Source organism: Dermacentor silvarum, chromosome 4 (genome assembly GCF_013339745.2).
Source record: "Dermacentor silvarum isolate Dsil-2018 chromosome 4, BIME_Dsil_1.4, whole genome shotgun sequence".
Taxonomy (NCBI): domain Eukaryota; kingdom Metazoa; phylum Arthropoda; class Arachnida; order Ixodida; family Ixodidae; genus Dermacentor; species Dermacentor silvarum.
The window spans coordinates 163,824,575-163,835,668 of record NC_051157.2 but is presented as its reverse complement, the minus strand read 5'-3'; the positions used below and the strand labels follow the sequence as shown (position 1 = coordinate 163,835,668).

Genomic DNA, 11,094 nt, shown 5'->3' with positions numbered 1-11,094 from the left:
TGATAGGCAATCTCATGGTGAATATAAATAGAAGACAGTGGCATGCTGGGCTCGAGGTGCAGAGCTTGATAGTCCTTGCATTTTTCTGGTGTGCCGTGCATCTGGTGGTAGGGCAAAGTGAGGTAGTGTGGTTTGTGTAAGACGTTATTGCCGGAAAGGAGTGCGGTTTGTCGAGAAGCTACGGCAGTTCTACACTATCATTGGGATCGCCATTATGCTGGTTATTCGAAGGGTTACGTGGAGCGAGATGGGTGGTGGGTTTATTTTCGGGACCAGGACAGTTAACGACTTGGGTACGGAGTGCGTGCGATTCAAGGAGTGGTTATATTCCATATGGCCTGGTGCGTCATTAAATATTTTTGTTTGTGGTGGAGTTCATATTGTTAAGGGACTGTGGGAGGATTTCAATGAGTGTCCTAAAGTATGAAGTATAGTTTGGTCGTGTTCCTTGATACGTGTTTGCTACATCTCAACGATAGATGTGAGTGTGGCAACGCGGGAGGTCAGCTTGGTCAGGCCCAGATCCAGCAGTTCAACCCAGCAGGGACAGGGGAGGATTGTGGCTGTGGGTGTTGCAGGTGTCGGCAAGCGTAGCTGCTGCTGTAGATGTTTCCGTAGGAGCAAATCTTGTTTGACCGGAGCCAGATTTTGGTATTCCTCAGGTTTCGCTTGTGCAGCCTGTGCGGATTGAATCAGTGGTTGGTGACGCCTGGGTGAGACGCAAGCACTGTCGCCCCCCTCCCACCCCCCTCCCCCAGTTGGCGGAAGTCGGTAGTGGGTGCGACGAGGGGGGCGCCTTGAATGTGGATGAATGACTGGTGAGTGTTCCTGGGCGTTGTGACGTGTTGAGGCTCTTCCACTGCTGTCTATATTGGAGGCTCTTCACGGCCACGTTGGCGCACGCTTCGTCCCATCGTTTTTGAACGGAGAATATTTCCGCGAAGTGGGCGTAATGTCCTTGACAATGAAGACCCTGTGGAATGCAGTTGTGTGGTTCATCAGGCTGGGTGATGGCCGTGGAGCAGGTGGTGCGCACGTGCTTTGCTCCAAGGCAGGCACGCGCGCGATGTCCATTTTGCAGGTAGATTGGATTATGATGGGCCCGAGGCTGATGGGGACGGGCCCATAATTCGAGTCGATAGAAGTACATGGAATAACAAACGTGATTGCCGGAGAAATTTTCCAGGGTGAAGTTCCTGTTCCCCATGCGGTAGGCTAGTATGATATTGGCTAGGTAAGAGCTTAAATCACACAAATGTGCCTCAGGGTGGCGTCGGAGGATTACCACGCACCAAATGTTGGTGGGAGCTGCGAGGTTGAGCTACGGCAAATGTGTGGCAGGTAGCGCGATGCTCTCAACGCTACGAAGGTGGTTGAACTCCATGTAGAGCCTCTTGAGGACGGCGAAGTGGTTGCGATTGTGTAGATGAGCTCAAACGTCGGCACAAGTGTGCGCCGGTAGCGTTGCCACTCTCATGAAAAATGCAATAATGTGTTGCAGCTCTGCGGTGGCGGCGGATAGTTACACTGGCCGGTGAACACCGAATGCGTGGAGGCCTAATCGCGCGCAGGCTGCAAGTGGAGGCTTTCGGACTTTCCCGAGCGTTATCTACTTTCCTTCAAATCATATGACTCATGCCACAATGGTATCGGAAGAAAGCGCATGACCTGCCGGTTCTGAAAAGCAGCGTATTTCCTGCGGGTGAAAATATTTTTAGGACAATTTTGGCGAATGATGCAGAGCATGACACGAACACCACACTTTTTCTTGGGACGCTTGGCGCGTTTTGGTGCACCGTATTGTATACATATTTGCTATGGTATTTAGGGCAGTTATGTTAAGTTTCTTCGTGAATTGTGAAAATATCAACGTTGGTTGCTTTTGTACGTATGCTCGTACTTTCACATAGCAACCGATATATCTTTAATGTTTATTTTTTAGCGCGACAACTGCCTTTACCTTTCCCTCGATGTTCTTTTATGAAACAGAAATAATTGCTCATCAGATTTGCTTGACACTCACCTTGCTGAGGTGATTGGTCAGCGAAGTATTTGAACAGAATGGCGAATCGTATCGCAAAATGAGACACGTATGCTTTGGATTAAAATGTTGAGGATTCTTTATTGGGTCTTGCCTGACCTGAAACCTGCGTTTAGCTTGGCTTCATCGCTCATCATACTCATGGTGTTCTACAGGAGTCATAAAATGGCATGAGCTACATATTGCCGTGGTTCAGCAGCAATGATTTCGGGAACTAGGCGGGCCTTTCAAATATGCTTGTGAATGACTTACGGCTGTAATGACACAATCTGCATCCTATGCAGCTGTAGCCCCTTTCCCGAGCAACTCATGCAGCTGTGACCTTTTCCCGGCAAACGCATGCGTTGGAAGAGCACGTGTCTGGCATTGTTTGCAGCTGCTTTATCATCTAAAATGTGGTTCTGACATTTATTGTATGCTTGTTCTTTATTTTCTTGTATTGTGTGCTTGATTCCAGAGGAGATAAGCCGCTTTTTTGGGCGCGAGATATTAAACCTATTTGTGTAAGTTGGCGGAGTGCTTGAAGACTGCTTCACGTCCGCTGCGGGAGGGCCCTTTATTACACTATCTCCGGGATCAGCCCATGCCCACGAAGGTGTTTGTGCTGATGACGCCTACGACACGGAAGATTCAGACGAACGTGCCGCGAAAATCTCTGTTGTAAAAAAAAAGTTGTCGCAGTTTCACCTGAAAGGCGAACCATCAATTGCGATAGCAAATTTGTTGAGAGCTATACGGAGTAATGATAGTAGCTTTATCAACTGTATAAACTTGGACATGCAACAGCACCGGCAACACGCAGAACTGTTGTCGACGCCGTCGGCGTTTTGCCCGCGTTCGCACAAAATGCGTGACTTGTAACCCATGATGCCAGCCATGCTTGAAATTACACACATTTACGCGGACATAGATTGCCGGACTTTCTGCAGATGACGATGCATCGTCCGAAGAACCTCCATTTTCGATGCCCGCGCTCACAGGAGAGTCAATTTGTGGAACAAAATATTAACCAGCAATGTCTTGTGTATATGTGCGTCTACATCTCCTTTCAAGGCAAGGTCACTTTCGTGAAAACTATCCTTGGATTGAGCATGCTCATGTGGCGAGGATACTTCACTAGAAGCATGGTTACTACTTTCATTAACGTGCCATGAGACTTATTGGACGGTAGTTGCGGCAACAGGATTGGAAGATATCAGTTCTTCATTAACTTTACGCCTCTTCTGACGGTCTGAAGGTCAGCGTAACTTTTCTTTATTGCGGACTGCGTTATGAGCATAAAGAGCAAGCGGCTGCCCCTTCAGTGCTCACTCACCACAATGAAAACACCCGCGCCTGGGTTGATTGCACTCTTTTCTAACCGGGCGAAGCAAAAACAAAAACCAACGTTCATTTTTCCCGCCAAAAAGCAGAACAAAGAAAACAAAAAATATCATTAATTGTAGGCTGCTAGAACCGGCGATTTTAAACGTCTTCCAAAATCCGCCTTATGGCAAGATTTTTCATCCCGATTGAATCCTTCTCGATGTTGACTTCTTCAATCTAGATTTTTGACGGTCAAAGCGAAATATCCGTGAATAAGAATGATTATATCTCTTTTGTGCTAGCTGGGCATTGGCATCCGCTCTGCAATTGTCATCAAGGAGCAGGCAGCCGACCATGTCCCGCCTTCGTTCCATCAGGCTCCGACTGCCGCTCCCCTGACGTACGCCGAAGTCGCTGCAACACCTGGACTGCAGACCTACGGTCCACTTCGCCTGCCTTTGCGCCCACCTATATGCCCTCTCGCCGGACCAGTCGTGCAGCATGCACGACCTCAAGACCATTGGCGCACGGAAGACAACCGTCCGATTTGTTTTTACTGTGGCCGTGCTTGGCACGTGGTACGTCATTGTCGCCTACTTGCACCGAACGTCTCCAACAATGTGCGTCCATATGCGCCACGTTTCCAACAACGCCACAATTATTTGGACAACTATGCATATCCTCCTGCCACCGAGACTACCTTCTCCGCTCGCCGTTCACCATCACCTCGCCGCCGCTCCGTTTCGCCCATGCACCGTCGACGGAGCCCTCTGCGCCAGGAAAAATTAATATCGCCGTTCAGGAGGCAAGTACTGCGGTGTCAGCGAAATGTGTAAGGCCTCACAGTTCCCCGAAAAGCGTTATTGAAGTGGCAATAGAAGGAATAGAATAGAAGAAGCGATAGATGCCTGTATTTGCCCAAAAATTTGAAAAGTGACGACACCGCTTTTTAATCATCCCTTTGGGCGGCCAACGCACATCACGTCGAGCCATCCGGTTCCTGCACCACTCATGTTGTCATTCAGGAGGTTCTCTATGTCATCGAATTCATCGTGTTGCCATCATGTTCTCACGACGTCATGTTAGGACGGTACTTTCTCTCCACACATCTTGCGATCATCGACTGCGCCCGCGCCGAAATTGAGCTGTTACCGTTTTCGACAGATATTATCCATGCCAACAAGGACTTTTGTCGCAAAATCACCATTTCAGAAGAAACCCTTATACCTTCCTGGTCTTCTGCTCTTATCAGTGTATCTTGCGCCTCTGTAGATGCCGGCACAGTACTCTTCACGCCGTCTGAACGCTTTGTTCGCCGCCGATCACTACCACTGCCGTTCGCTGTTCTCGAGTTCATCACGGGCGTCTCTGTGATGTGTGTCAAATCAGCCGTGAAAACCTTGGGAACGCAGGGCCACTGGCTTAACCTTCAATCTTTGGCATAATGGACGACTCCGCTTATGTTAGCGCACTCGAAGACTCGCCTCCTCAGTCACTGCGGCCTTATTTTACGCTTTTTATTGCCAGTGACCTTACGACGACGCAGCGAGCCCAAATTCTTCACTTGCTCCAAGGCTTATCTTCCTCTTTTGACTGTGAAGCGACGTCACTCGGCCGCACAACGACTGTTTCGCACACTATCGACACTGGAAGCCATGCACTCATTCGGCAGCGTCCGTAGTGAGTATCGGCGAGCGAAAGACGCGTTATCGATGACGAGGTGAATGATATGCTCAAACGCTGGTGTCATCCAGCCTTCTACTAGTCCCTGGGCGTCACCAGTCATCCTAGTTAAGAAAAAACGTGGCGCCATACGATTTTGCGTTGATTATCGAAGCTTCACAAGATTATTCGAAAGGATGTATACCCGTTGCTACGTATAAATGACGCACTTGACTGTTTACAAGGAGCGCAGTTTTTTTCCTCCTCAGATCTCCGCTCTGGCTACTGGCAGGTGTCCATGGCTGACGCTGAATGTTCAAAAACCGCGTTTGTAACACCAGACGGCTTGTATACGAATTCACTGTAATGCCGTTCGGCCTCTGCAACGCACCCGCCACCTTTGAACGCATGATGGACGACATCCTGCGCGGCATTGAAGTGGCATACTTGTCTCTGCTACCTCGATGACGTTGTCGTCGTTTCGCCATATTTTCCAACCCATCTTCGCCGTTTACATCAAGTTTTGACCGGTCTCCGGAATGCTGGTCTCCAGCTTAACTTGAAAAAGTGCCTATTTGCAGCTAGAAAACTGATTATACTAGGCCACGTTGTCTCCAAAGAAGGCATTCTTCCCGATCCTACTAAACTTCGTGCCGTATCCGAAATCCCGAAGCCAACTAACTTGAACGCACTATACGCAGCTTCATTGGACTATGCTCCTGTTTTCGACGATTCGTTCGCAAATTCGCTACTGTCATCGCACCCCTCAACCAACTTCTCCAAGGTGACAATGAACTTTCTAATTGGTGGGAAGGCTCTGAGGATGCGTTTACAACTCTTCGCCGCCTACTTACGTATCCGGCAATCTTGCGCCATTTTTACCCAAGCGTACCTACAGAACTTCACACTGACGCCAGTGGTGTAGGCATTGGTGCCGTGCTCGCACAACGTAAGAACACTAATGCCGAATACGTGGTCGCTTATGCCAGTCGTGCCCTTAGACAACCTGAGGCGAGTTACACAGTAAGCAGAAAAAGAGTGCCTGGCCATCGTACGGTCACGTCAAAAATTTCGCCCCTATATCTACGGTCGACCCTTTGACGTGGTGACGGATCATGACGCTCTTTGCTGGTTATCTATCCTCAAAGACCCGTCGGATCGCCTCGCTCGGTGGGCCCTCCGCCTCCAGGAATATGATATCCGTGTCGTCTATCGCTCTGGATGCAGACATTCTGACACCGATGCCCTCTCGCGCTTCTCAGTTACTTCTGACGCCAGTACTTCTACCGCCAGTCATGATATCTCACCGCTTGACATCATCTACATGGCCTCGGAGCAACTAAAAGACCCACGGATCGTCGTTATGTTCGATATTTTGTCAATCCTTCGGCTGCTTCGGCAGCTCGAGCGTTACGCCGACAGGCCCAGCACTTCGCTATCCGCCACGGCCTTTTATACCACCGCAACTACCACAATGACGGCCGCACATGGCTGTTAGTCGTGCCCCGCCACCTTAGACACGATTTATGCTTCGCTTTTCACTCCGACCCCCAGTGTGGTCACGGCGGAGTGTCGAAGACTTATACACAGCTTCGCCTGCGCTACTATTGGCGCGGCATGTACACCTTCATCCTCGAATACGTACGCTGGTGCATTGCCTGCCAGCGACGCAAATGTGTCTCGCATCTCTCCACCGCACCTCTCCAGCCACTTCCCTGCCCAGCTCACCTATTTGACCGTGTCAGCATTGATTTATACGGGCCTCTTCCATGTACTGACGCTGGCAACCGTTGAATTGTCGTCGCCGTGGATCATTTGACACGGTATGCTGAAAACGCCGTCCAGGCCGCATCAGCAAAATACGTCGCCTCGTGCATTCTACTCAACTTTGTTCTCCGACATGGCGCACCTCGTGAACTGCTGAGCGATTGGGGTCGCGTATTCCTCTCGGACGTGCTGCAGTCATTCCTATTGAATGCCCAATTATTCACCTCGCAACTACAGCTCATCACCCACAGACGAATGGCTTAACAGAACGATTCAACAGAGCTCTTGGTGACATGCTATCAATGTATGTGGCGTCAGACCACTCCAACTGGGATCTTGTACTTCCCTTCGTAAAATACGCATATAACACTGCCTTCCAAGCCACTACCGGGTTCTCATCATTCTTTCTGCTTTACGGCCTCCATCCCTCTAGCATCATTGATATGGTTCTCCCGTACCGGCCGGACCCTGCCGCTACGGTTGCTGCTGCGACTTGCATTTATAACGTGTCAAAATTCGTACCTCAATGGAATAATTTTTGCGTGTCTTAAATTTCATACACTAAATCTGCAGTTATGTACTGGGATGGTTGTGCCATTTTTGTCATTTTCATTATTTCTTGCCTAACTGTACTCTACAGGGATTCACTAGTGCCATTTATCTAGTTTAATGCTGCTCTACGTGCCATTTTATAACAAATATTCTATATATTTTCCTAAGCTACTAGTGCCAACTTTATTTAGACTTTCAAAATTGAAAGATTATTCTTTATCCAACTGGTATTTCCAACTTGGTTTCCCCTCTCAAACAATAAAATAGGCTCCTAGAAGTAGATCAATGTTTCTCAACCTTGTAAAAGTACACGGCAAAGTTTTTGATTAATCAATCATTACATGAAAAATCCTGCATCGAAAGCGATTAAACGATTAAAGAATAAAATCCTGAATTACTAATCTTTATTTGAATAAAAAATCGACTATCCCTACAACGAGCGTAGATTTAGGATGAGGTATTTCCGTGACGCTGTTGTGGACATCTTGGTGCACCAATCCAAGTCAAGGAGAATAAAAGCAATACTGCTGCAGGCGGGTGTACTGAAGAGAGTGGTGTTGACGCTTCATGAATAATGATCCAGTCATCTGGCGTCACCGACGATACCGGTGGCAATAAATGAAATAGAAAAACTTATTTGAGGTCCTCCTGAACAAGCATTACCACGTAGCGGGCCGCTCCCACGTCGGGATAGAAAGGCCTAGCCTCTCCGCCACGTCGAGGGCCTGTTGGACTGCCCATAGTTGTGCTTCAAATTTGGGATGGCGTAGAGCAGCCTCCCACTTGGACTGACGTCACGTCTTCGTCACCCCGCAACGCGGGCCACCACCAGAGCACGTATTCCAAGTTGGCAAAGTGGCAGCAAAGCGCACAAGTGTTTGATGTTTGAATTTCGCGATAGATCCTGTGTAAGAGTGTGGGGCTAGGGTATGGCCCGACCTGCAAGAGTCTGTGTGTCAACGTCTGAGGTCTGTTCAAATTACTGTGCGGCGGCGGAAACTTCCGTCTCCTCAGATAAAAGTACTTTGTGAGTTAGTTGTGCGAGGCAGGGGGAGCCCCGTTGTATGGAGCCTTAAAGCCCCTTATGGAGCCTCAGCGCAGCGCCACCCCGTAGCTACGCGGTCGACGACTCCTCGCGCAGCTCTGTGGGCTGACCGGTTGAGGATGAACGGGGCGCCCTGGATCTTTCCCAAGTGAGCGGGGAACTAGACGATCGTGTGCTGCTTGATTTCCTTGTCCCGTTGGATCCACAAGGCCAGTGCCCTTGGCGAACGCCCGGACCGCCGATCTCTAGTCGCTGTATATCGCCATTCTCCCGTCGTCCAGCAGGGCCAACGCTATTGCGGCCTGTGCCGAAGTTTGTGATTTTCTTTTCTTGAACGACGCTGACTGTAGCGAACGCCTTTCCATCGGGTTACCGGGCTGTATCGACGCAACAGGAACTCCGGGCACGTGCGCCGGCCTCTACCAAGAGAGCTTTAGGCCTATCACGTCGTGTGCCCATGTTGTACTCGGGGTGGACAGTCCGAGGAATGGGGGCAACGGTAATGCACTCGCTCTGTTCTCGAGGAATGCTGCAAGAACGGGTCTCGATCTCCGTCGGGGGAACTCCAAGCTCTCTCAGGATGTTTCTCCCGGCACTGGTGGTAGACAGTCGGGTGAACTGCGCCCTCTCTTCTGACTCCGCTATTTCTTCCAGCGTGTTGTGCATGCCGAGGTGGAGCAGTCTCTCCGAGCTCGTGTACATGGGAAGCCCGAGGGCTATCTTGACCACCTTTCTGATCAAAGTGTTCAGCTGCTCCCGTTCGCACCTGTGCCAGTTGTGCTTGGCCGCGACGTAGGTAAAGTGACACATCACGAAAGCATGAACCAACATGACGAGGTTGTCCTCGCTCAGTCCTTGCTGCCGGTTGGTAACCCTTCTTGTCAACCTGATGGCATTGTCCGTTTTCTTGGTGAGCTTCAGTACCGTCTGGTTATTGGAGCCGTTCGATTCGACCGTCATACCCAGAACGCGGAGAGAGTCCACCCTAGGGAAAAGACAGCCTTTAGTGCTCCTTAGAGTGATGTCGCTGTCCTCTACAGGGCTCCAACCTTTCGGTTTGGGGCCCCTGCTCTTGGACCTGTACAGTAGTAGCTTTGACTTCCGCGGCGAGCACCGGAGGCCGGTCGGTCTCAGGCAGTCTTCTGTGACCTCGATGGCCTCTTGAAGCGCAGCCTCTAAGCGTCCGTCGCTGCCACCGGTGCACCATATGGTACGTCATCTGCATATATCGTATGGTGAATGCCGTCAACCTCGGACAGTTTCCTCAGTAGACCGATCATGGCTAGGTTAATGAGGGTCATTGACCCTTGTGGCGTCCTTCTAGAACCGAGCCTAACCGAGTCTGACGCGAGGTCTCCCACTTTCAGGATGGCTTCTCTGTCTGCGAGGAAAGATCTCTTGTAGTTGTGAAAGTGCTTGCCCAAACGAAGGCTCGAGATCGTGCGCAAGACAAAGGAGTGGAGGATGTCCAAGGCTTTCTCGAAGTCCAGCCCAAATATGGCTCTCCTGTCTCTCATGTTGCGATCGATGACCTGATCCTTCATCACCTTCATGGCGTCTTGCGTCAAAAGACCTGCTCTAAAGCGTATCATGTTTTGGAGATAGATGTCTTTGTCTTCCAAGTACTTGAAGACCCTGTTGTGGATTGCGTCAGCGGTTACCTTGCCCACACACGAAGTGAGCGAGATGGGCCTGAGATTTTCAAGACTGTGCGGCTTGCTGGGATTGGGAATGAGGATAGTGGTGGCCCTCTTCCGCATTCCCGGAACTTAGCCACTGCTCCACGCCTCGTTTACAGTCTCCTTGTCAGGTACTCTATCGATTTCTCGTCCAGGTTCATCAGGGCCTTATTCGTGATCTTGTCCGGAATGGGGGCCGATCTGCCGTTTTGGTCCTGTAGGGCCCGCTCGACTTCTTCAACCCCAAACTCCGCGTCGAGCTCCGGGTTGTCGGAGCCCCGGTAATCATTGAGGGGGGGGGGGGGGGACCACCGGGCCGGAAGCCATCGGTAGGTACTTGTTCACCAGCTTCCCTAGGAGTTCGTCCTCAGAGGATTCCTGCCTGGCTGCATGCAAAATGCGTGCCAGCGCGCTTCGTTGGTTTGACTTGGTATTCGTCTCATTAAGCAAGTGCTTCAGGAGCTTCCAGGACTCCCCTTTGCGCAACTGACCGTCGATCGAATTGTAGACATCGTCCCACTGCTGTCTGTATAGGACCTTACACTACTCCCCTATTTTCTTGATGACTTCAGCAATCTTCTTGCGGAGCCTTCGCTTGTGATGCTGCCCCTTCCACATGGACAGGAGGGACTGCTTGACCTCGAGCAGATGGGCTAGCCTGCCATCCATGCGTGCCGTGTATTGTCGATACGCGCAAACTTTGCCTTGCAGCTACGCTGTATTCCACCAGGTGTCACGACATGTAGCACTTGCATCATATCGTGCCACGGCCCACGTGTCAAGGTATGCGACATGTGCGCCACGTGGCCTTTTTCGCAACATTGCCGCTATCACCTGCCCATCAAGCTTCATGCATAGCATATAAAATGTAACATCGCACTGATCATTTTGTCAACAACATTGTGTGTAAAAAAATTCCCACCCCTTATGTAATACCCCGTCGGGTGTCTTTAAGGAAATAAAAATGAAATGAAATAAAATCCGTGTTTACTTTTTGGTACACGTTATGGGACCTCCTCGCAAGGTACGAATCGCTGCTGAAG

General features: G+C 50.2%; 1 protein-coding gene across 1 annotated transcript; it reads right to left on the bottom strand.

Annotated features, from left to right (window-relative positions):
• Nucleotides 1-9,547: 9,547 nt before the first annotated feature.
• Nucleotides 9,548-10,132, bottom strand: LOC119449016 (uncharacterized). Its single transcript, XM_037712212.1, has one exon. The coding sequence runs from the start codon at nt 10,130-10,132 to the stop codon at nt 9,548-9,550; it is 585 nt and encodes a 194-aa protein (XP_037568140.1).
• Nucleotides 10,133-11,094: the final 962 nt, after the last annotated feature.

What these genes read in the sequence shown, in the direction of transcription:
- LOC119449016 (XM_037712212.1), bottom strand. Translation starts at nt 10,132, where the DNA reads ATGCGGAAGAGGGCCACCACTATCCTCATTCCCAATCCCAGCAAGCCG.